Source organism: Trichomycterus rosablanca, chromosome 3 (genome assembly GCF_030014385.1).
Source record: "Trichomycterus rosablanca isolate fTriRos1 chromosome 3, fTriRos1.hap1, whole genome shotgun sequence".
Classification (NCBI taxonomy): domain Eukaryota; kingdom Metazoa; phylum Chordata; class Actinopteri; order Siluriformes; family Trichomycteridae; genus Trichomycterus; species Trichomycterus rosablanca.
In genome coordinates, this window is record NC_085990.1 from 10,631,180 (window position 1) to 10,657,554 (window position 26,375).

Below are 26,375 nucleotides of genomic sequence, written 5' to 3' on the forward strand. Positions count from 1 at the left end.
CACACACCAAAGGCTATGGATGAAAACAGAACTACTAGGAGCTGCTAACTGGCTTAACTAACTGTTCGCGTTACAAACACATTAATGTTCCCTAAATAGTGCACTAGATAGTGTATCAGATCATGGATATATGTTCCCTACATAGTGCACTAGATAGTGAATTAGACAATTGGTTATGTTCCCTACACAGTGCGCTAGATTGTATATCAGGTAACGGATTTAAAAAGCGACCGGGAAAAAAAGGCTGTGTTGCCTGCGTGCGCGTTTGTGTGCATGAAGCTTGTCGTTAATGGCAACGCGTCAGCGGAGTAATACCATTGTGGTGTGAAAAGACTGTGCTATTATCACGAATATCAGCACGTTTAGAACGCTTCTCAACCAATCAGATTGTAAGGTCGGAACTACCTGTTGTATAAATGACAAATAAAGGCGTTTTATTCTATTCTTTTCCTTTGATTGTCATTCATTTGTATTCTGTGTTTTTTGCATATCATCCAGCCCTGCTATATTGTAAAGATTTGTTCTAGTTTGACACGCCTAGTTCATCTGTTTCTAAAATGCCAAATGTTCATACCAGCAGAACAGCTGTTCTATACACGACGGTTAGCCCATATGTTCACTCGGCTTAGAAAAAATCATTATGGATTTAAAGTAACAACAACTATTATAATCCAACACTGAAAGTTATAGCATTTTTCAAATACAGAATAGAATAGATAGAAAAGAAAGTATTTGTCATATATACATATACAGGTGTACAGTACAATGAAATTCTTTCTTCACATATCCCAGCTTGTTTTGGAAGCTGGGGTCAGAGCGCAGGGTCAGCCATTGTACGGCATCCCTGGAGCAGAGAGGGTTAAGGGCCTTGCTCAAGGGCCCAACAGTGGCTGCATGGCAGAGCTGGGATTCAAACTCTCAACCTTTCAGTTGATAGCCCAAAGCCCTACCCACTAGGCTACCACTGTTCCCAACTGTACAGAAGATATTTCTCACATCTCATATAAAATTTGAGCTTGTTTACAAGTATTAAGATAGAAATAAAGGTTATGGGCCGCGCAGGTGGCGCAGCGGTAAAAACACACGCTGGTACTGGACTAGTAATCAAAAAGTTGCTGGTTACTCTCAAGCTGGCACTGTTGTGCCCCTGAGCAATGTCCTTAACCCTTCAGTCACAGTTGTAAGTCGCTTTGGATAAAAGTGTCTACCAAATGCCACAAATGTAAATGTAAAATAGGAAGGTTAGAATTTAAAGTGATGGAGGAGCGTTTACAGAGCACCTATAGACCTATCGACTATAGTTAAATGCCAAGGACAGTCTTCTGGACTGACTGTATAAGGGGGACTATGGGGCAATGCAATTCTGACAGGTAGGTTGGAGCAAGACCTTATTAGGCTTTTAGTAATGATCTAATGGAACACCAGAGCTGGGATCTTGAATACATCGTATCGAGTCCCAGCTCTGCTTGCCGGCTGGGCTGAGCAGCCACATGAACAACGATTGGCCTGTTGTTCAGATAGGGGTGGGATATTAAGCCGGATAGGGTATCTTTCCTAACTGATGCAATTACGACCTCTGCTGGCTGATTGATGGCGCCCGCACGGAGACGGGGAAACAGTGCTGTCAGGGTGTGTCTCTCCGTACACAGTGCTGATCCGCATTGCACTCGTCAAAAGTGTAGGTGACAAAATGCATACGGCTGCTGCCCACGTGTCGGAGGGGGCGTGGGTTAGCTTCGTTCTCCTCAATCAGTACAGGGATCGGCATTGGTGGAGAGGAAGCATGACGCAAACGGGCAATTGGACGCGATAAAAGGGAGAAAAAGGGGAGAAAATGCTTAAAAACTAAATATACAAGTACATTTACATTAACCTTTACAAATAAAGGTTAGTTCCTGTACTGGGCTCTGTTTTCTCTGTTCCGAGACTCCTTGGTTTCATGAACCATTGGCTCTGTATTAAAGTGTCACTGTTTGGTGAGAAAATACACACTACTCCTCTGACTAAATCTGTTTTGTTAAAGCCTCAGTGGTTTGTTGTTTACGGGCTTTACAAAAGGTCCCAATATAGAGCCTTGTGGAATGCCCAATGAGTCAAATGCTAAATTCAGCCTCAAAGAGAAGTCAGACGCATCCAGACGTGTTTTCGGTGGAGAGTGGGGGATTTCTCAAAAGGTTTGACCACCAAGGTCATTGCAAAGTCTCTGTAGAAATGGAGTCCATCTGAATCTCACTGTGTCACCGCAGGGTTATAATTAAACAAGTAGAGGTCACACAGAATCACCTGATCTTGGGGGAGGGTAGGAAGCGTATGGGTTTTGAGCTGCGTGTACGACTTGCACTTGCTGTTCATAGCCCGCTTATTGTACTCATCGTGAAGGGTCAACCTTCCCTCTCTTGCTGTTCCTCTCTCTATGATGGGTGGTTAACTCTGCCAGTGTCTGAATACCAACAGTCTATTTTAGGTGGGGGGCTTTATTGCATAACACACACACACACACGCACATGGAGGTCAATGTCTACACCAAACAAGAGAACTCGAAAAAAACAGACCCAGCTTGGAAGCTTTTGTTCATTTAGATGCCGCACTGTCATGCTTGGTGGGTAATATACTGTTATTTCTGAGTGGTTTTGGTCGGTTTGACCAGTCATGGCAGGTCTTACGGTGCTTTTACGCTTCCTTTATGTGGGGTTTTTGCGGGACAGACAGAGACGCCTCACAGAGCATGGTGCCGCTACAAATAATGGTAGGATATTAAGGATATTTCTTTGTTCGGTTTGGCTTATTCAGCATGGGCTTCTGTTACCCCTACTAATCTTGTCTATTTACACCAATCAGCCATAACATTAAAACCACCTCCTTGTGTCTACACCCACTGTCCATTTTATCAGCTCCACTTACCATAAAGAAGCACTTTGTAGTTCTACAATTACTGACTGTAGTCCATCTGTTTTTCTGCATGCTTTGTTAGCCTCCTTTCACCCTGTTCTTCAATGGTCAGGACCCCCACAGGACCACCACAGAGCAGGTATTATTTGGGTGGTGGATCATTCTCTGCACTGCAGTTACACTGACATAGTGGTGGTGTGTTAGTGTGTGTTGTGCTGGTATGAGTAGATCAGACACAGCAGCGCTGCTGGAGTTTTTAAATACCGTGTCCACTCACTGTCCACTCTGTTCACTAGACACTCCTACCTAGTTGGTTCACCTTGTAGATGTAAAGTCAGAGACGATCGCTCATCTATTGCTGCTGTTTGAGTCGGTCATCTTCTCGACCTTCATCAGTGGTCACAGGACGCTGCCCATGGGGCGCTGTTGGCTGGACGTTTTTGGTTGGTGCACTATTCTCAGTCCAGCAGTGACAGTGAGGTGTTTAAAAACTCCATCAGCACCGCTGTGTCTTATCCACTCATACCAGCACAACACACACTAACACACCACCACCATGTCAGTGTTACTGCAGTGCTGAGAATGATCCACCACCTAAATAATACCTGCTCTGTGGTGGTCCTGTGGGGGGTCCTGACCATTAAAGAACAGTGTAAAAGCAGGCTAAAAAAGTATGTAGAGAAACAGATGGACTACAGTCAGTATTTGTAAAGCTTATAGTAATAGTAGTTAAATAGAGTTTTAATTTGTATAAACTTGCACAAGTGTTTTTATTTGTAAATTCGGGCTTGTCAGTGAATTTGACCGTTTTTGGTACATGGCGGGAGATGTTAGTTGACATGCTAGTGCGTTGTGCCACCCCATCCCATTGGTTGGAATGGCATGAGGCTAACTATGTTAGCTTAGTAAGCGAAAACTGATGGGATCACTGTCTAAGTAGTGCGTTCGAATAACCTGCCTTATAAGTCAATGACTTATTAGAATCCTCTCTACTTAGGTAGCTGCCTATATAGACAGTAGGACAGCAAGGCAGCTCACTAGGTTTTCGGCGGCACGGTGGCTAAGTGGGTAGCACTGTCGCCTCACAGCAAGAAGGTCCTGGGTTCGATCCCCAGGTGGGGCGGTCCGGGTCCTTTCTGTGTGGAGTTTGCATGTTCTCTCCATGTCCGCGTTGGTTTTCTTGGATGCTCCGGTTTCCTCCCACAGTCCAAAGACATGCAAGAGGGGTGAATTGGAGATACTAAATTGTCCATGACTGTGTTTGATATAACCTTGTGAACTACCGTTCCTGTCATGAATGCAACCAAAGTGTAAAACATGACGTTAAAATCCTAATAAACAAACAAACAAGCACTAGGTTTTCGAACACACCCATTGAAACACTAATTGTTTTAGATCAGTGCAGCTCCGCCTTTCAGTGTCATTCATTCGTATTTGTTGTTTCTGATATTTTGTCCACCACCTGTGGATAATATAAAAAGTCCAAATACAGCAATTCATTTTCAGACTATTTTGTCTAATACTTTGTGAACAAACAGACTCACTGACGGCTGACGGAAATCCGTAGTGAATCTTTTCTTGGTGTTTTTAATGCGTCTCGTTTAGCAAATGCTCCCGGATCACAAGCCGTTAAACTCATTAAATCTTAGCTTAGCTCCCTTCCGCTGGCTTCCAAGAGTTATGAGAAAATAATGATGGATTTTCCTTCTAGGAGGGGCGCAATCGGACGGCTTTGATGCTGTTAGCCCAATTTTATCTCCCCGCTTGCAACAACATTCGGCATCTTCTAAACTTCAGAACCAGTCCGGGACATTAAGCACTTAATAGAACTTAATTAAGGCTGGAGATGTTGAACTTGGTACGTCGGATGTGAATGGATGTGTACTTACTAGCAGTTCACTTCTAATGTGTGTTTACCAAGAGTCCAAGACAGAATGAAAACAATCGGCGGAGTTATTTTTACTGCTACCCGCCGTTGCTTGCCAAGCACAGAGTCTCAGACCGCTAACAGTGTACCGAACCACACATTCTCATTCAACCGCAGCGGTAAAAACACACGCAGGAACCAGAGCTGGGATCTCAAATACATGGTATCGAATCTCAGCTCTGCCTGCTGGCTGGGCTGAACGACCACATGAACAACGATTGGCCTGTTGTTCAGATATGGGTGGGACTAAGCCGGATGGGGTGTCTCTCTCATGACTGGTGCAGCTACGACCTCTGCTGGCTGATTGATGGTGCCTGCACAGAGATGAGAAAAGAGTGCTCTCAGGGTGTGTCTCTCCGTACACAACGCTGAAACTGTAACTTTGTAAACAAACAGACTCACTGACGGCTGACGGAAATCCGTAGTGAATCTTTTCTTGGTGTTTTTAATGCGTCTCGTTTAGCAAATGCTCCCGGATCACAAGCCGTTAAACTCATTAAATCTTAGCTTAGCTCTCTTCCGCTGGCTTCCACAAGTTATGAGAAAATAATGATGGATTTTCCTTCCAGGAGGAGAGCAATCGGACGGCTTTGATGCTGTTAGCCCAATTTTATCTCCCCGCTTGCAACAAATTCGGCATCTTCTAAACTTCAGAACCAGTCCGGGACATTAAGCACTTAATAGAACTTAATTAAGGCTGGAGATGTTGAACTTGGTACGTCGGATGTGAATGGATGTGTACTTACTAGCAGTTCACTTCTAATGTGTGTTTACCAAGAGTCCAAGACAGAATGAAAACAATCGGCGGAGTTATTTTTACTGCTACCCGCCGTTGCTTGCCAAGCACAGAGTCTCAGACCGCTAACAGTGTACCGAACCACACATTCTCATTCCCATGAGTAAATCTTTCTTACAGACTAAAGGAGGTGAATTAATGTGGCACCGCCTTTCTCAGTACCAGCGGTCCTTTCTTCCCATGCTGCCTATTTTCAACCCTACACTCCAGTTTTGCATCAGTCCAGAGGTGGAAGCGCATGTTAGCTGTGTCGCGGCGTGTAAATGTGATGTTAATGTAGCATGGAAACTGATGTGAGTATACACAGCTGGCGGTTCGCTCAGGCTGGGATGAGGCTGATCCGGCTCTCGGGTAACGTAACCTCCTGCTCTTCGCCTGTACTGAGATTGAAGTGCTTTATACCCCTGGTTGCAGTAAAAATAGGACATTTGTAGGACAATCTATTAGCAATGCACAAAGAGAATTGAGACCGGAATTGTTGAGGATTAAAATCAGACAATTTTGTCCTTTTAAACAACCTTGTTTGTTAATTATATTAGTTTGTTTGTTTGTTTTTTAGTTTGCCTGATTTGTGTCATGAATGCTAATGTTTGCATTAAATAATGTGAGACAACAGTTAGCAATTCGGTTAGCTGCAGGGCAGCTGTAGCCTAGCGGTTAAGGTACTGGTCCAGTAGTCAGAAGGTTGCGATTCAAGTCTCACCACTGCCAGGTTGCCACTGTTGGGCCCTTGAGCAAGGCCCATAACCTTGTCACAACTGTAAGTTGCTTTGGATTACCGCAGCGGTAAAAACACACGCTGGAACCAGAGCTGGATCTCAAATACATTGCCGGCTAGGCTGAGCGGCCACATGAACAACGATTGGCCTGTTGTTCAGATATGGGCGGGACTAAGCCGGATGGGGTCTCTCTCTCATGACTGGTGCAATTACGACCTCTGCTGGCTGATTGATGGCGCCTGCACAGAGATGAGAAAAGAGTGCTCTCAGGGTGTGTCTCTCCGTACACAACGCTGATCCGCATTGCACTCGTCAAAGTGTAGGTGATAAGATGCATACGGCTGCTGCCCATGTGTCGGAGGGGGCATGGGTTAGCTTCGTTTTTCTTAATCAGAGCAGGGATCGCTACTCTGTCGAGTTTTTCTACAATTTTCTCCCCATTTTCTCCCCTAATCTAGTCATATAATTGCGTTATGCTTCCTCTCTACTGATACAACTCTCCACTGCTGACTGAGGAGCCTCGCAACTGACACACACCCCCTCCGACACGTGTGCAGTACCGACTGCATCTTTTCACCTGCATGAGGCGAGTTCATATGTGGATCAGCCTTGTGCACGGAGAGCCACACTCTGATCAGCATTATTCCCCAAACTTGTTATAACACCAGTTATAAGGAACCTTGGTCCGGCTCATCCCACCCTCTGAACAACAGCCAACCGTTGTTCATGTAGCCACCCAGCCTAGCCGGATGGCAGAGCTGAGATTCGATATGATGTATTTGAAATCTCAGCTCTAGCGTGTTTACCTCTGCACCACCTGAGCGCCTAGTCAACTTTTTTAATAGTTCTGGAGCTGACTGTACATCATTTATCCTAATAAATAAAGCAGAATTTATTTGTAACAGCACAACAACACAATATCAGTCTCATGGCCTCTGACATGCAGATCAGCCCTCACTCAGGCTGGAATATCAGAACACCTGTAAGGGAACAAAGGTCGTCCGTCACACGAACAGCTCCACGGAAAGAAATTACGTCTTGGAGATTTTTCAGCGCCCGTGTCATTTCCAGGCGACCTACAAGAGTGTAACCTCATCTTGAACTGACTTTGGAGTCACCCCCGTGGGAGACATTCACTCCGTGTAAAACAAGAAGCAATCAGGGCCAGTGAACAAGGCTCATAAAAAAGGCGCTGGGAGAACGGGCGGTGAAGGTTGCCAGAGAGGGGGCTAGGAAGGCAGGGAGGGGATCATGGAGCTGTAATTCATTTGAAGGACAGTGTGCATTCAGAGGCACTGATGTGTGAGAGGAATGAACTGGAGGGAGATCACAGAGGGAAGGACGCCCTGAAAAGCTGATTTCAGAGAAATAAAATGTCTTGAAGAGGCTGTACGGTAAACATAATGTCATGAAATCATGGGTTATGAGACATTATTCTGTAGTATTGTATGTAACAGATCATTTAAAAAAAAAAATTGGAAGCTTGTGGACTAAAATTCTTTATTTTGCTGTGTCATTTCCCAAAAATGATGTTTTTTGGAAGGTAAGTGGCACAGCATTGCAACAGACTGTAGAAATGTGTGATTGCAAGACACACATGATGCAACAGAAATGAATAGTACTTCTAAAGGAACTACAGTTGCTTGTGTGTTTTCACAATTTGGATATACTCTATTACCATTTGTTTTCATGGCAAGCTGAGATGGGCTGACAAAGTAATGCCTAGTTCACACTACATGATTTCTGCCCTGATTTTGTTTGAACTGTTTAACGACTCGATCTGGACAATTTGAGGTTTTTATCTGCTTTTCCATCTGCGCAAAATGTAGACTGTGTGTTGGGTTGCCAGGTGTTGGAATTTTTAATTATTTGTTCATTACTAGAGATGGGAGGATCGATCGGCTATGTATCGGTATCGGCCGATGTTTAATCAAAATATGCAATCGGCCGATATTTCTCAAATGTAGCCGATCCCGAGAGCCGATCGCGATTATGGTGTTCAGCTGCGGACAGGAAACATGTCGTCAGTCTGGCAGTTTTTTAGCGTATATGACACAGACTCATCCAGGACGTTTTGTAAAATTTGTGAAACGTGTCTCGCGGGGGAACCAAAACAAAGACATTTAACACTACTAATCTGATACGGCACTTAAGAGTACACCATGCACGCGGCTGAATACAGTGAGTATCAGAAAACTGCAATCATTCAATTTAGACCATCAATTATTTTAACACGGAAAAACAGTGAATTAAACAAATACAGTGAAAATACTGCAATCATTAAATGTAGATCATTCATTATTTTAACACTGAAAAACAGTATATTACATAAATGCTGTCAAAATTACAGTCATTAAACTCATTATTTTAAAACGAAAAACTGCAACCATTAAATGTAGATATTGAATTATTTTAAACTAAAACCAGCTAATTAAACAAATGTTGTCTGCATAGCATCACTGAAATCGTGCAGTCGTCGTGGGTCTTGAATTAATTATAGATAAAATATAACAGCAGCTATATAAAATATGGAACGTTTGAAATTAAACAACTGGGCCTGTTTTAATTCTTTTCACAAATAGTAATATTTCAGCTTTTTGGGATGACAGTCTGTTCCTCTATTCAGTATATTTGAAGCGACGCTAAACAATATTTCACTATCCATGCTTGTGCAAGGCGTGTATTGCACTATTGACTGTTTAATTTACTGTTTAAAAACAATTCGAGTTCGTTTTAAAACAATTCAAGATCTACATTTAATGGTTGAAGTTTTTCGTTTAAAATAACTGCGTTTCTGTTTCATGACTGCAGTTCTGACTGCATTTATTTAATTTACTTTTTTTGTTTTAAATCAATGAATGGTCTAAATATAATCATTGCAGTATTGGCTGTATTTGTTTGATTTACTTTCTTTATTTACTGCTAATTTTGTTAAAGATATGCTGTTTTACATGAGTTTGTTAAAAATGGTAATAAACCAGTTTATACCATGCTTGCGCTAAAAATTGCATGTTGCCCTGCCGTGGCATATAGCCCCGCCCTAGATCGGTATCGGCTAACGGCCGATCACGCTGAAAGGTGATCGGCGATCGGAATCGGCCTCAAAAACGCTGATCGGTCCATCTCTATTCATTACTTTCTGTAGTGCTGGTTTAATTGATGCTATGTTAGGGCAAGGTTGGAAGAAATCAACAGCTGAAATCTGGCAACCCAAGTGTGGCAGTACCAGTAAAGCTAGGTGACAAGCAGCAAATGAGCAGTAAAATCATGTGCTTCTATACTGCTAAGAAATGTAAGAAATACCCTTTTAAATGTGGGACCAGGGTTCCTGGAAATGCCATCCAAGACTCGACTCCTTCAGTTAACTACAGACCAGTCTCAGCGGTTCGTCCCGAGCTAATGTCTTCATCTCCTCCTCAGCACGGCTCGTTAAATGAGGCGAAACCTGCGCTTAACTGCAGACGCCAGCCGTGTGAGGGTACAAATAAGCCACCCTGAGCTCCTGAAGATAATAGCTTTCTTGATTACAGATCCAGCAGAAATGCGTAATGCTTTTCTCTCGCGGTTTTTCAGAGCAGATCGATGATTCAGTTCCAGTCTGTTTGTTTTCATGCATTTTAGATCTGCTTTGTCTGATTATTCTTTCAACCACATGATTACGCTTCATAACAAAAAGTATGTGGACACCCCCTCCTAATTATTATGTTTAGGGGTTTCACCCATACCAACTGCTGAAAGGGATATAAACCCAACTATATCAAACATCCGACATCCAAAGACAAAATAGGTCCTTGTGCCAGATCCATTTAAACATGGGTTGATGAATTTGATGTAAAGGAACCAATGTGCCTGAACGAAACCCTAAATGAACGCCTTTGGTTTAAGTCCAAATGTGAGTGATGAGCCAGTTTTGGGTATTTTGACTAAATTCAGACAGACACATTTGAAAATGCCTTTTTAGATGAGTGGAGCCTGTTAAAGTTGAATGGACTGAAGTGAAAGGGGGCAGCAAACTCTATATTAATGGCCCAGTTTTGGAACTGGATGTCCAACATGCTTATAGTCAGATGTCCACATACTTTTGGACAAATAATGTGTTCTGGACCATCTGTGTCCTGCTCCTTGTGTATTTTGGATCATGTGTGCTCTGGACCTTGTGTGTCTTGGACCATCTGTGTCCTGAAGCATGTGTGTTTTGTTCCATTTGTTTTCTGAACCGTGTGTTCTGGACCACCTATCTTCTGGTCAATCCGTGTCTTGGACCTTGTGTGTTCTGGACCATGTGTGTTCTGGACCTTGTGTGTTCTGGTCCATGTGTATTCTGGACCATGTGCGTTCGGAATCTTGTGTGTTCTGGACCATCCGTGTCTTGGACCTTGTGTGTCCTGGCTCTTGTGTGCTCTGGACCTTGTGTGCTCTAGACTATCTGTGTCCAGGATCATGTGTGTTGCCCATTCAGTCAAAAAAGCATTTGTTGGATTGGGCAGTTAAAAAATAACAAATATCGGGATCTCTTGACAGGCCACTGGCGTGTAACCTGTGTTGGGTTCTCGAACAGAAAAGCGTTCACCCTGTTTTCAAGTGCTTGTGGGTTCACCTCCCTATAATGCTGTAGCCATCCATGCCCAGCAGTCCAAACCTCTGCAACCCTGGAGCTCCTCAATGTGATGCAGCACGTGTCGGATGAACCCAGTGACATAACGAATTCTAATGGGCATCGACGCCCGACTGCTGCTGACGCTCACGCTGAGCTAATGGAATCGATACGGGCGAGATTAAACCTGCATGGGCTAAAAACATGCCGTCCACATCCAGAAACATCACATCAATAGAACACCGCCATGAGGGGTGGATCATCTTGCTTCAACATTTTGAGTGGAGTTTAGTTATGTGGCACTGTTCACTGTATGGCAAAAATTATGTGGACGCCTCTCCATGAGCTTTTTGGATGTGTCATTCCAAAACCTTGGGCATTAGTTACAGAGTTGGCTGGAACAGCCTGGGAATCCTGTCCCAACTATTTTAGAAAGTGTCACAGATGTCATATTTCAAAATAATTTTGACATTTTCCTGTAGAATTGGAATTGGTTATTTTGATTATTGGGGTATTGGGGAGTTTACACCAGATTTATACCCACATCTGCTGCGGGAGAAGACGTGATTCACCTCGTTTTGCTTGTGATGCGCCCAGCAGATCAAAATTCATTTTATTTTTGACACATTGTTATTGATAAAGCAGCTTCTTTTGTTTCGTCTCTTCACAGGGTTTAACAGAAATGAAGAAATGAAGGCCATCGAGGTTCTGCCCATCCTGAAAGAGAAAGTGGCTTTTATATCAGGTGGGCTCACACCACACCTCAGCACCATGGAGGTAGTATAGAACTATTATAATGGTTAGCATTAGGTTTAGCATTAGCTACAATTTATTTTACTGGTGTTTGTTTACTAAACAATGACTGTTCGAGGACACCCATGGTAGCACATAGGATACATAGTAATCTTTTAGTAGTGTGATTTACTGTTAGCAATGCTAACGAAACATTTCATTCGGGGGGCGTGTTGGGAATGTGCCCTAGATGGACCAACCCTGGCTCCAGAGAAATAGCAGGTTGTCAACAGAGGAGCTGGCAAGTCTGTAAGGGAGAATCAGTGATCTATAGAAAAACCTACACCTGGAGCCAACACACTCTTATGAACCGAAATGCCAATCATCTGTGTCTCCATGCCCCGTCTGCTCGCCAAATTTGGAATGGCAGGAGCACATTATTTCTGTAACCAAGCCATGCCACACATCTCCACAGCGGTTTTGTTACACACACAGACACAGAAGACACATGTAAACCTGACGAGGATTTAATCTAGGTTCCAGGTTTGCTGTGTGGCAACTCATTCTGCCAGCTGTGGCATCATGCCTCCATAATGCTGCCATGTTTTGAATAAAAATCTACTTCTTTTGATGTTATGCATGCCTCCCAAAAACGATGAGCATTCCTGTAATAAAACACATACACTATATGGCCAAAAGTATTTGGACACCTGACAATAAGCATGTTGGACATTTCATTCCATAATACCAAAAACAAATGGTATTAAAACAAAGTGACCTCTATGTGATCTTTTCAGCTGTAACAACAGCCACTCTTCTGTCAAAGCTTCTGAGAAGGCTTCTCACAAGACTTTGAAGCATATCTGTGGGAATTTGTGCTCATTCAGTCCAAAGAGCATTAGTATGGCTGGGCACTGATGTTGCTCAAAAAAGCCTCAATTAATGTTCCAGTTCATTCCAAAGCTCTTTACTGGGACTGAGGTCAGGGCCAGTGCTTTTTGCAAATCTCAGAATCATACGACTTGTTATTGAAGATGACTGAAAACCCTGTACACTGTCTTTATTTCCGTTATGCGTGATGTGTCATACAGGAGGGAGAGACAGACGAGGGGGACCGGTCCTCACGTTTCCAGCCAGAACCAATCACGACAGAATAAGACAAGAGGATCTTCGACGTCTCATTTCCTACCTGGCAGGAATTCCCAGGTACGGGGTGTGTGTGTACATTGTGGGGACGTCCGGTTTATATACAGCAGCTCATTTACCTTCACTGATCAGATCAACATGATTTGACAAATGTGCCATCCCGCTCCCCCATAGGGCAACGCCAATAACAATTATGGTATTATCAGGGCTTAAACCTCACACCAGACCCTCTTCATCTCGGTGGGACATACAGTGCTGCTCCATGTGAGCAGTTGCTGGTAGAAACATGGCACTGAGCCATTATATTCAAACAACAGCTATGTAAGTCAGAGTTTGGCTCAGGGCTTGTTCCGTTCAATTTTGGTCATTAGAACCAAATACTGTCCCAGAAATGCACTCGAACTCTGGGTTGTTGTTGCATAGAGAGAGACAACAAAACCCTGATTCCCAAAACATCACAGTACTGATTTGAAGATTGGACCTTGGTCTGTCTCTCTCTCTCTTTCTCTCTCTCTAATTATCTCAGTGTCTCTCTACCACCCTCTCATGGGAGACCAGTATGATTTGGTAGTCCTCATGATCTCCCGTCACTCCTCTCTGAGAGTAAAACAATCATTTAGCTCCACTTAACAACATCTCAACCCTTCATGTTTTTCTTCTCTATAGGACAATGTAAGTATTTCTGACTGGGGAGCTTCGGTCGTACTGGATGCTGTTGTAAAAAGTTAATGAGAAGTTATTTTAGAGAACTGTTGAAAGAATAATTCACAAATCAACAGCTGATGTGTATTTTATTCGCAGTGAGGAGGTCAGCAGGCATGGCTTCACTGTTATCGTGGATATGCGAGGCTCCAAATGGGACTCCATCAAACCTCTGCTGAAGATCCTGCAGGAGTCTTTCCCATCCTGCATCCACGTGGCTCTCATCATCAAACCTGACAACTTCTGGCAGAAACAGAGAACCAACTTCGGCAGCTCCAAGTTTGAGTTTGAGGTGAACATTCACATTTTTTGCTATGAATCTCTGCATTAAAAAAAACATTCAGTAAGGTCTGTAGGGAAAGAGCTTAGTACTAACATTTAATTTCTGATTTGATTTTAATTTTCTGCTGTTAGTAAAGCAGCATGGGGCCTGTGCATTTCGTTGCCTTGTACTTGTACATGTGTAATGACAATAAAGTTGAATCTAATCTAATCTAATCTAAATAATCAATGCCAGGTGGTGTGATGATTTAAAAGTGTGTGAACACAACCAGTTTACCTATTTTTATGGCTTTCCACATGATTTTGGAATTTGTCTGTGGGAATTTGTGTCTATTAAGTCAAACAAGCATTTGGAAACTTGAGACTAATGGGACTCCAGCCATGTCATATGCTGTAATAAGTGGTCATAGCATTTTTTTTTATTAGACATTATATCAGTGTTGTTACCAGTACTGGAAAATGTTATTACACTTTTTATAACTTGTGATGTCATAACAACTAAAAGAAGCTGTCATTACACATGTTATAAGCTCTTTACAGAGGCTTCAAGGAAAGTGTTACAGTGGTATCTTGAAACTCAACTCAGTTGGTTCTGGCAGTGGTGTTAAGTTTTAAGGTATTTTTTCCCATAAGGATGTATGGGAAACCTGTTAATGCGTTCCATGGTCCTGTGGAACTGCATATATTTTAGGCTAATGTAAAATAATGGGGTTGTTTTTGACACTTATAGACTGAAAATAACACAAATATAATATAAAAACACTGAAATACAATTAATAAACCGTTAAAATCAATCAAAAATACAATAAAACCGGCACTTTTCTTTATTGTTTTCTTATGCTTCTTAATTAGTGGAAAGAACTTATGAGCAGTAATAATTAAGAGGTTTAGTGTTTCTATGTCATTTTTTAAATACATTAAGTTACATATTTTTTTAATGATATGCATTTTAGACTGAATTTTTAAAGCTGATTCTTACAATTTCTCAGAACCTTGAGCTGTAACACAAGTTTAAAAGTGAAACAGGGGAAAAATCCAGATAAACACAGGTACATGTGGACAAGGACGGATTAAGGATAGTCTGGGCCCTCCAAAAACATAAATAGATTAATACATTAAACCAGAGTTTCTCAACCTTTGCTCAGTCACAGCACCCTTTAAAAGTGTTCAAAATATTGGTTTGCCCCAATCTACAATGTATTGAAAGGCACTTCATCTCTGCGTCCCTCCTCGCACCACGCCCCCCTCCCCTTGGTGAACCAGCTCTCGGTTGCATATGATACACCCAGCTTCCGCCACGCCCCCTCCCCCTGGGCGGAGCAACACTCGGTCGGCACACACCCCTCCCCTTGTAGAGTAAAGTACGGTGGCTTGCTTGGCAATTTCTAGGTCCCTGGAGGATCAAGGGCCCAAGGTGAACGACTTATGTAGAAGTCTAGGGGCCCCTAACCTCGGGAGCCCCTGGGCGCTGGCCCGGTCAGTAATCCAGCCATGCATGTGGAGCCTTCGGAGTGAATTTGACGATTATTCCACACAAATGCAGATTCGTCTCACATTTCTCGACGAAGGGCATTGAGTTTCAAAGATTTTAGGGGACGTTGAGTTACAAGGTACCACTGTACTTAGTTTTTAAGTCTGCATAATTACTTAAGCCCAATTAGTTGGCATATAAAGGCATTGTTTACATGATTAGTTACAGCTTTAGTAAATTAGATGGTAATTTCAGATGCATTTTGAAAGCCAATGCTGAATCAAAACACGAATCACTTCAGAAATTCAAGCGTTACATTGACATTGCTTAAGTGATTTCTAGGCTGTGTTCAAAACCTCATCCTGTGTCCTACATAGATAGTGTGTACCTAAACCATTCGAAGTGCACTAATCAGATGTATTGTTTAATACAGTACTGTGCAATTTGGGACTGTGCAATTTGGGACACAGCCACTTTGAGGCTTGTAGTGACTGAGTTTGTTTCCACTCATGAGTCCTCAGTTCCATATTCGCCTCTTATCTCGTCCAAGTTAAAGAGTTCAGCCAATTATCGGAAGCCTAGAGGACTGATGTTGTGGTTTTTACACTCAGACCAGTTTCCTGCACACAGATTTTAGGTTTGTGGATCGAAGTGCTGGTAAGAAACTGGAGCTGTTAAAATTAGAGCTGACCCAGTTTACCAGGCGAAGATAAACCCGCATCCTTTACAATCAGAATCATCACGACAGCAGCCCAGAATTCAACCAACCTTAAAACAACACCTGCTCTTCATCGTTCTTCTGTAGCTATGATGTAAAACAAACCAAAAAATATGTTTATAATCTTTAATAAACATACTTTTTCACCTTCTAATTTTTACATACATTATACATACATTATACACTGATCAGCCATAACATTAAAACCACCTCCTTGTTTCTACGCTCACTGTCCATTTTATCAGCTCTACTTATCATTTAGAAGCACTTTGTTGTTCTACAATTACTAACTGTAGTCCACCTGTTTCTCTACATACTTTTAGCCTGCTTTCACCCTGTTCTTCAATGGTCAGGACCCACATGACCACCACAGAGTAGGTATTATTTAGGTGGTGGATCATCTCAGCGCTGCAGTGACACTGACATGGTGGTGGTGTGTTAGTGTGTGTTGTGCTGGTATCAGTGGATCAGACACAGCAGCACTGCTGGAGTTTTTAAACACTGTGTCCACTCACTGTCCACTCTATTAGACACTCCTACCTAGTTGGTCCACCTTGTAGATGTAAAGTCAGAGATCGCTTATCTATTGCTGCTGTTTGAGTTGGTCTTCTTCTGGATCTTCATCAGTGGTCACAGGACGCTGCTCACGGGGCGCTGTTGGCTGGATATATTTTTGAGGTTGGTGGACTCTTCTCAGTCCAGCAGTGACAGCGAGGTGTTTAAAAACTCCATCAGCATGGCTGTGTTTTATCCACTCATAAAAGCACAACACACACTAACACACCACCACCATGTCAGTGTCACTGCAGTGCTGAGAATGATCCACCACCCAAATAATACCTGCTCTGTAGTGGTCCTGCGAGAGTCCTGACCATTGAAGAACAGCGTAAAAGCAGGCTAACAAAGTATGTAGAGAAACAGATGGACTACAGTCAGTAATTGTAGAACTACAAAGTGCTTCTTATGGTAAGTGGAGCTGATAAAATGGACAGTGAGTGTAGAAACAAGGAGGTGGTTTTAATGTTATGGCTGATCGGTGTATATGCAGATATAAGTGGACACCCCTTCAAATGAACAATTTCATAATATGGTTTAGCCACACCCATTTCCAACATGAGTATAAAATCAATGATTTTATTTAATTTTAATAACTTGTAACGTCATAATTACTAATTTATAGAGTAAAGTGTTACTCAGTTTTTAACACTGCATAATTACAAAAGCCCAATTAGTTGGCATATCCAGGCATTGTTTGCATGATTAGTTACAGCTTTAGTAAACTGAATGTTAATTTCAAATGCATTTTAAAAGCTAATTGCTGCTGCATCACATCAAACATAACTTCGGAGTCTGGTTTTACCTAGAATCACTGGACGCAATGCAAAAACACCCCAAACAGGACACCAGTTCATCACAGGGCTTTGGCCACCATGACACAGTCAATCATGTCTGTATGTAGATGCCTGACCGACTGATAGCACCGCTGGGGATTTGAACCCTGGATCCCAGCAGTAGTGGGCTACAAAGTGAGGTCCATAAACATATTTTGATTAGTTTGGTATTGAGGAACTTTAGTGTCTAGCACAGAGCCCTGACCTCAACCCCATTGAACACCTTTGGGATGAATTGGAATGCAGATTGTAAGCCAGGCCTTGTCATCCAACATCTGCCTGAGCCTACAAATGCTCTTTAGACTGAATGGGTACAAATTCTCACAGGCACAGTTGAATGGCAAGGTGGACGCTAGTGTTGATACCAAATGGTATTTTCATATTTTGTATACCTGTTTTGCATCTCAATAAACACAGTTTGCTTTTCTGTCCCATGTTAGACCATTATGGTGTCCCTGGAGGGCTTGTCCAAGGCAGTGGATCCCTCACAGCTGACCGCTGACTTGGACGGCAGCCTGGACTACGATCACGACGAGTGGATCGAGGTGCGCATGGCTTTTGAGGAGTTTGCAGGAAACGTGACTCGTGCTGTGACCCGCCTCGATCAGCTTCAGGAGCTCGTTTCTTGTCGGGAGCTCCCGGACGACCTGGAGAGTGCGCGGTGTGCCATGGACGAGCACGCGGTGTTAAAGAAACGGATAGCCAAAGCACCGGACGGGGACCTGGAGGCTGAGGGTCAGCGTCTGCTCCACCGTATACAGGGATGTATGCGGACAGGCGGAGAGGTACAGGGCCTGGCACCCAGGGTGTCAGCGCTGCTGGAGGAGCTGCGAGCTGCCCGGCAGCATCTGCAGCAGTTCTGGCACGGTCGTAAACTCAAGCTGGACCAGTGCTTCCAGCTCCGGCTCTTCGAACAGGATGCAGAGAAGGTGAGTGGGAATATTTGGGAATGATTTGTGATGGTAGGGTTGGATGCATAATGTAACAGTTGGTCATCATCATTATCATTATTTTTCATTACTTTATGCTGGTCAGAATCGCAGTGGGTCAGGTTTCTTTGAAATCACTGGGCACAGTGCATTAACACATCCCAGACAGGACACCAATCCATCACTGTGCTTTATCCATGCCCCCCCTTAGACACAGCCAATCATGTCTGTATGTCAACACCCGACCGGCCGATAGCACAGCTGGGGATTTGAACCCCCTTTATTTACAGCTGCGCCACCCGAGTCACTGTACATTTTCAGCATTTAGCAGTCCACAGTCTAAGCAATTGAGGGTTAATGGCCAGTGACAACCTGGTGGTGGTGGGGCTTGAACCGGCAACCTTCTGATTACTAGTTCAGTACCTTAACCGCTAGGCTACAACTGTGTCTTATGTGTCTTATTATGTGCCCTATTATGTGTTTTATTATGTGTCACTGTGGCCCGGTGGCTAGCACTGTCACCTCACAGCAAGAAGGTCCTGGGTTTAAAGGTGGAGCAGTTCGGGTCCTTCCTGTGTGGAGTTTGCATGTTCTCCCTGTGTCTGCGTGGGTTTTCTCCCACAGTCCAAAGACATGCAGTCAGGTTAATTGGAAATTGGAGAGGCGACCTGTCGGGGTGTTTCCTACCTTTCGCCCAGTGAATCGTACCCACTGAGAGCCTGAGTAGAACAAAGTGGTGGCAAAACAGACAGTGAATGAATTTGTATATATGTGTATATATACTGTATATATACAGTGGGGGAAATAAGTATTTGATCACCTGCTGATTTTGTAAGTTTACCCCCTTACAAAGACTTGAACAGTCTATAATTTTTATGGAAGGTTTATTTTAACAGAGAGAGACAGAATATCAACAAAAAATTCAGAAAAAAAACATTGAATAAAAGTTATAAATTAATTTGTATTTAATTAAGAGAAATAAGTATTTGATCCCCTACCAACCAGCAAGAATTCTGACCCCCACAGACCGGTTATGTGCACAAAAGGCCCACAAATTAGTCCTGTCCCTGTATAAAAGACTCCTGTCACAGAATCAGTTTCTTCCGTTCAAATCTCTCGACCACCATGGGCAAGACCAAAGAGCTATCAAAGGACGTCAGGGACAAGATTGTAGACCTGCACAAGGCTGGAATGGGCTACAAGACCATCAGCAAGAAGTTATGTGAGAAAGAGACCACTGTTGGTGCGATAATTCGAAAATGGAAGAAATACAAGATCACAGTCAATCACCCTCGCTCTGGAGCTCCATGCAAGATCTCACCTGGTGGGGTAAGAATGATTCTGAGAAAGGTGAGGTCAGTCCAGAATTACACGGGAGGAGCTTGTCAATGATCTCAAGGGAGCTGGGAGCAGAGAAATGCTGGATATGACCCCAAGAACACCATCCCCACCAGGCATTTCTCTGCCTCCAAACACGGCGAGTGGAGTTGATGCCAAAGAGCTCAATTTTGGTCTCATCTGACCATATCACATTCTCCCAAGCTTTCTCTGAATCATTCAGGTGTTCATTGGCAAACTTCAGACGGGCCTGTACATGAGCCTTCTTGAGCAGAGGGACTTTGCGGGATCTCAATCCATTACGGCGAAGTGTGTTACTAATGGTTTTCTTGGTGACTGTGCTCCCAGCTCCCTTAAGATCATTGACAAGCTCCTCCCGTGTAATTCTGGACTGACCTCACCTTTCTCAGAATCATTCTTACCCCACCAGGTGAGATCTTGCATGGAGCTCCAGAGCGAGGGTGATTGACTGTGATCTTGTATTTCTTCCATTTTCGAATTATCGCACCAACAGTGGTCTCTTTCTCACCAAACTTCTTGCTGATGGTCTTGTAGCCCATTCCAGCCTTGTGCAGGTCTACAATCTTGTCCCTGACGTCCTTTGATAGCTCTTTGGTCTTGCCCATGGTGGTCGAGAGATTTGAACGGAAGAAACTGATTCTGTGACAGGAGTCTTTTATACAGGGACAGGACTAATTTGTGTGCCTCATGTGCACATAACCGGTCTGTGGGAGTCAGAATTCTTGCTGGTTGGTAGGGGATCAAATACTTATTTCCCTTAATTAAATACAAATTAATTTATAACTTTTATTTAATGTTTTTTTTCTGAATTTTTTGTTGATATTCTGTCTCTCTCTGTTAAAATAAATCTTCCATAAAAATTATAGACTGTTCAAGTCTTTGTAAGGGGGTAAACTTACAAAATCAGCAGGGGATCAAATACTTATTTTCCCCACTGTATATATATATACAGTATATATACAGTACAGGCCAAAAGTTTGGACACACCTTCTCATTCAATGCGTTTTCTGTATTTTCATGACTATTTACATTGTAGATTCTCACTGAAGGCATCAAAACTATGAATGAACACATGTGGAGTTATGTACTTAATACAGTTAAGTACCACTTAAGTGCCACTAAATACAGTTACACAAAATCAGGTACTTACAAGAAATATGTTGGTCTGACACCAACTGGTTAATGTGGTCGCAAGCACAGCAGACAAGAAAATACCTGTATGTCCATTCAGGGTTAAATTTCCTGTGCTCGAGATCCACTTTTCTTTGTTTACTCATACTTGGTTTGGACAAACACATGGTACCGCTGAAGTAACTTGTATTTACATCATTTACTTTTCAGTCACAATTTCATGGGATTACCCGGTGAATTTAAAGTGACAGTATCATTTATTTAAAAATGCATCAGCACTTCATTTGGCGGGCCGGATCGAGAGTTTTGCAGGGCCGGATCTGGCCCGCGGGCCGTATGTTGTGCACCCCTGTTATAAGTGCTCTGTACTGGTTATAAGAGCTCTGTACTGCTTATAAGAGCTCTGTACTGGTTATAAGTGCTCTGTACTGGTTATAAATGCTCTGTACTGGTTATGAGAGCTCTGTACTGGTTATAAACGCTCTGTACTGGTTATGAGAGCTCTGTACTGGTTATAAACGCTCTGTACTGGTTATAAGAGCTCTGTACTGGTTATAAATGCTCTGTAATGGTTATAAACGCTCTGTACTGGTTATAGGTTTTATATATTTTTATAGGTGTGCCCGCTGTATTTGTAGATCCATGTTTGTCGGCAGAGGCAGTTCGTTTTTCAGAAGTTGTTCAATGAATTGTGTTACCGAGCTGCCCTCTGCTCCCTCTTTCATGCCAAAGATGCGGATGTTATTCCGCCGATTTCTTCCCTCTTGGTCTGGCAGCATATCCTGTAGTGTTCTCTGTTGTTTTATAGATTAAAGCAGAGCCTCTTTTGCCTCCATGTTCCAGTTTTCTAACTCTTCGATTCTCTGTTCAGTTTCCGTGATTCTTGTAGCTCGTGTGTTTAGTTCTGTTGTTGTTTCCGTGAGCCGCCGGTTAATGTCCTTCCTAAAATCCTCAAATCCTCGAGTTCTTTTTTCATTTCTTTTTTGATTTCTTCTTTGAATGTGGTGAACTCTATTTTCAGTTCGGTTTTAAAGTCTTGGATTTCCTTAACGATGATGTCTTTCATTCCTGTTCGAATCACCGCAGCCGCCTCGGACTCCATGCACTCTTCCTCTCCCTCCATGTCATCTGCTGTATCGTCTCCGTTGGTCAATTCGGGTTGTTTTTTCGGGTTCTTTTGGTTTATTTGTCTTCTTGGTCTTCCTTCCCTTTTCCATCTCTGTTTCAGATGTATTAATTTTTATCGAAATAATCGAATTCGGGGTTTTTTTATCGAGTACTGATCGGGAGCAAGTTATCTATGCTGCCATCTTGGGTTTCCAGTTTGCAATATTTTTTATAACTGTGCAATTTTTGGTTAACTTCCTCTATTAATACTGTTTATATTTTTGTAATTTTTACATATTCTTACTTCTTAACATGTGTACATACATGTAAACACTTTGTCTTTTTCTATTTTTTGTATTCTTGAAAGCTGCTGTAACACTGCACATTTCCCCCTGTGGGATAATAAAAGGCGATCTTATCTTATCTTATCTACACCAGAAAAAGTCGCTAGAATTGTCGCTAGTCGCTTTTTTGAAGAAAAGAAAAAAAGTCGCTAAATACAGCGACAAAGTGGATAAATTGGCAACACTGCATACGAGACACCAGCACAGCACCCAAACCTCTACACTTGACACCAGATCAGACGCTAGTTCGCTGTCTGGAACCTCTTTTATCTGGAACCAGAACCGGAACCGTTCCACGTCGGTGGAAAAGGGGGATCGGAGCGATTGGATCTTTATCGGTCCACCCTCAATACCCAACGTACACAAAATCAAACCAACCAACATGTTCATGAAGGCACTTTATTGTTATTTTGATGTTGGAAAAGTCGGCGTGTGATTGGATGATCTCCGGATCGTCACCACCTCAGCTTCAGACGTTGAAGAACTGGAACCGTTTGGTTCTCAGGCTGGCTCTCCTCGACTTCGGCATCGGGACACCTACACAGCAACACAGAGCCGACATGCACACGTGTTACAGGAAACTCCAGCGTTACTCCACCTAGCGTGTATAACGTGTATTTCTGAATTGAAACCAGACCTTCATCTTCACGCGCGGTCTCCATCAGAGCCCCGGACTCTCCAGGTTGGGCTTCGACGATGGGGGAAACAAGAACGTCGTCCTGCAGCTGCTCGTGGTCCGGTTTGTTTGAAGACGCCTCGGAGATGTTCTTCAGTGGATCTGAGGGAGAAATGCAACCTGATTCAGTTTGTAACGTTCACCTTGATCAGATCACCACCATCCATCTATAAAATCCCTCAAATGTACCTTCAGTGCATCCTCTATCCAGGTTCTGCTCCTTCAGTTTCCATGTTTGGTGCTCCAAAGCTGCTGGCTCCTCCAGTTCTGTCCACTGGTGCTCAGGTGCTTCATCCCTGTCTGGTTCCTTCACCCGGTTCACTAGAACCACCTGCCTGTCCTGTAGACACACCTGCTCCTCAGGTTTATTAACCTTAGTCTTGAAAACTACCTGATCCACTCGTTCTTCTACCTTTGTCATCTGGTCCATCTGAAGCACCTGCTTCTCCAGCCTTTTGTTCTCCATCCTCTCCAGGTTTTTGAGGACCATTTTCTTCTCTAAATTTGGCTTCTTTATTTCAATCTGGTTCTTTCCTACCTGCTTTGGTTTTAACACTGTGTCCACTGGATCCACCTGCCTCTCTACCTTCTTCACAACCTGGTCTGGTTTTTCCACTGGGTCCACCTGCCTCTCGGCCTTCTTTATCTCATTCTCAATGAAACGAACCCTATTTTTTACATGTTCCTTCCACTGGTTTATTAGGATGACCTGCTCTGGTTCTTCCACCAGGTTCAGCTGGGCCATCTGCCTCTCTACCTTCTTCACAACCTGGTCTGGTTTTTCCTCTGGATCCACCTGCCTCTCGGCCTTCTTCACGACCTGGTCTGGTTTTTCCTCTGGGTCCACTTGCCTCTCGGCCTTCTTCACGACCTGGTCTGGTTTTTCCTCTGGGTCCACCTGCCTCTCTGCCTTTTTTATCTCATTCTCAAAGAAACAAACTCTATTTTTTACATGTTCCTTCCACTGGTTTATTAGGATGACCTGCTCTGGTTCTTCCACCAGGTTCAGCGGGGCCATCTGCCTCTCTACCTTCTTCACAACCTGGTCTGGTTTTTCCTCTGGGGCCATCTGCCTCTCTACCTTCTTCACAACCTGGTCTGGTTTTTCCTCTTGGTCCACCTGCCTCTCGGCCTTCTTCACGACCTGGTCTGGTTTTTCCTCTGGGTCCACCTGCCTCTCGGCCTTCTTCACGACCTGGTCTGGTTTTTCCTCTGGGTCCACCTGCCTCTCTGCCTTTTTTATCTCATTCTCAATGAAACAAACCCTATTTTTTACATGTTCCTTCCACTGGTTTATTAGGATGACCTGCTCTGGTTCTTCCACCAGGTTCAGCGGGGCCATCTGCCTCTCTACCTTCTTCACAACCTGGTCTGGTTTTTTCTCTGGGGCCATCTGCCTCTCTACCTTCTTCACAACCTGGTCTGGTTTATCCTCTGGGTCCACCTGCCTCTCGGCCTTCTTCACGACCTGGTCTGGTTTTTCCTCTGGGTCCACCTGCCTCTCGGCCTTCTTCACAACCTGGTCTGGTTTTTCCTCTGGGTCCACCTGCCTCTCGGCCTTCTTTATCTCATTCTCAATGAAACGAACCCTATTTTTTACATGTTCCTTCCACTGGTTTATTAGGATGACCTGCTCTGGTTCTTCAACCAGGTTCAGCGGGGCCATCTGCCTCTCTACCTTCTTCACAACCTGGTCTGGTTTTTCCTCTGGGTCCACCTGCCTCTCTACCTTCTTCACAACCTGGTCTGGTTTTACCACTGGGTCCACCTGCCTTTCGGCCTTTTTTATCTCATTCTCAATGAAATGAACCCTATTTTTTACATGTTCCTTCCACTGGTTTATTAGGATGACCTGCTCTGGTTCTTCAACCAGGTTCAGCGGGGCCATCTGCCTCTCTACCTTCTTCACAACCTGGTCTGGTTTTTCCTCTGGGGCCATCTGCCTCTCTACCTTCTTCACAACCTGGTCTGGTTTTACCACTGGGTCCACCTGCCTTTCGGCCTTCTTCACGACTTGGTCTGGTTTTTCCACTGGGTCCACCTGCCTTTCGGCCTTCTTCACGACCTGGTCTGTTTTTTCCACTTGGTCCACCTGCTCCACTGGGTCCACCTGCTCTAACTTCTTCATCTCAATCTCAGAAACCAGAACCACCTTGTTTACTGGTTCCCTCCTCTGGTCCTTTAGGACGACCTGCTCTGGTTCTTCCACCAGGTCCCGTGAGGCCACCTGCATCTCTACCTTCTGGCGTCTCTGCCACCATTTTCTCTTCTTTACCTGCTTCTCCATCTTTGGTATTTGGTCTGCCTGGTCCTCTAAAACATTCTGCCCCACTCCTTGCCCCATCTCTTCACCCTTTATCCCGCTTCCCTCCTGACCCTCCACGTCCTGCATCTCTACCTTCTGGCGTCTCTGCCACCATTTTCTCTTCTTTACTTTCTTCTCAGGTTTGGTTTTTCCCAGAACCACCTGCTTCTCCATCTTTGGTATTTGGTCTGCCTGGTCCTCTAAAACATTCTGCTCCACTCCTTGCCCCATCTCTTCACCCTTTACCTTGCTTCCCTCCCCACCCTCCACGTCCTGCATCTCCACCTTCTGGCGTCTTTGCCACCATTTTCTCTTCTTTACCTTCTTCTCCGGTTCGTTTACCCGCCTGTGCGGCTCGTCATCGTCAGATGGAGAAGTCCAACAGGAGAACATGTTCATGCTGCTTACTGTCTCGGCGTCTCAGATCAAATGAGCACAAACACACGAAACGCGGCTATTTATACCAGAGGTTTGGAATGTGGTGATGTCATCATGATGATGTCACAATGTGTGCATGTAGCTGAGAGTGGTGCTGATCATCATCACTGCTGCTCTCAGCATCATTAACCTCTAGTGTAGAGCGGGACAGTGGGAGGAGCTTCGGGCCCTATTAATCGAAAGGTTGAGGGTTCGAATCCCAGTTCTGCCTTTTAGCAAGACCTTTAACCCTGTTTGCTCCAGGGGCGTAACAGCTGGAATACTGCACACCTGTACATGTATACATGACTAATAAAGGCAATCAATTCTATTACCATATACGTATTTACACACACACACACACACACACACACACACACCGACCAGTCATAACATTATGACCACTGACAGCTGGAGTGAATAACACTGATTATCTTTTCATCACAGCACCTGTTAGTTGATGTTAGAAGCAGAAAAATGGATGCACGTTTGGATCCTGGTCTGCAGGGGTCAGTATCTATCAAAAGTGCTCCAAGGAAGGGACAGTGGTAAACTGGCGACAGGGTCATGAGCGCCAAGGCTCACTGATGCACGTAGGGAGCGAAGGCTGGCCCGTGTGGTCCGATCCAACAGACGAGCTCCTGTGGACGTTCTGCTGGGAAACCTCGGGTCCTGCCATCCATGTGGATGTTACTCTGATACGGAGCTCCTACCTAAGCATGGTTGAAGACCATGTTCAC

General features: G+C 43.8%; 2 protein-coding genes across 5 annotated transcripts in view; one reads left to right on the plus strand and one right to left on the minus strand.

Annotated features, from left to right (window-relative positions):
• Positions 1 to 26,375, plus strand: part of triob (trio Rho guanine nucleotide exchange factor b) — a 173,835-nt gene that overhangs the window by 23,171 nt on the left and 124,289 nt on the right. Inside the window, exons 3-6 of the mRNA XM_062992645.1 lie at positions 11,596 to 11,670; positions 12,749 to 12,863; positions 13,605 to 13,797; positions 17,808 to 18,296. Of these exons, the coding sequence (XP_062848715.1) occupies positions 11,596 to 11,670; positions 12,749 to 12,863; positions 13,605 to 13,797; positions 17,808 to 18,296 (872 nt within the window). The remainder of the gene's footprint in view (positions 1 to 11,595; positions 11,671 to 12,748; positions 12,864 to 13,604; positions 13,798 to 17,807; positions 18,297 to 26,375) is intronic.
• LOC134310898 (cilia- and flagella-associated protein 53-like) lies at positions 22,623 to 25,662 on the minus strand. 4 transcript variants are annotated; one of them, XM_062992634.1, is made up of 5 exons: positions 24,814 to 25,658; positions 24,592 to 24,642; positions 23,103 to 24,471; positions 22,875 to 23,015; positions 22,623 to 22,774 (listed from the first exon to the last, which is right to left on the minus strand). In XM_062992634.1, the coding sequence occupies exons 1-5, from the start codon at positions 25,615 to 25,617 to the stop codon at positions 22,707 to 22,709; spliced, it is 2,433 nt and encodes an 810-aa protein (XP_062848704.1). In that variant the 5' UTR covers positions 25,618 to 25,658; the 3' UTR covers positions 22,623 to 22,706. The 4 variants fall into 4 exon arrangements, with proteins under 4 accessions (XP_062848704.1, XP_062848706.1, XP_062848703.1 ...); XM_062992636.1 differs by having other exon boundaries at positions 23,103 to 24,135; positions 24,358 to 24,471; positions 24,592 to 25,657; XM_062992633.1 differs by having other exon boundaries at positions 24,592 to 25,662.

Excerpts from the sequence above, each read along its gene's own strand:
- LOC134310898 (XM_062992633.1), bottom strand. The coding sequence starts at position 25,617 with ATGAACATGTTCTCCTGTTGGACTTCTCCATCTGACGATGACGAGCCG. Across the intron at positions 23,016-23,102 it reads GGATAGAGGATGCACTGAAG|ATCCACTGAAGAACATCTCC; the intron begins GTACATTTGAGG and ends TTTCTCCCTCAG. Across the intron at positions 22,775-22,874 it reads GACCGCGCGTGAAGATGAAG|GTGTCCCGATGCCGAAGTCG; the intron begins GTCTGGTTTCAA and ends GTTGCTGTGTAG.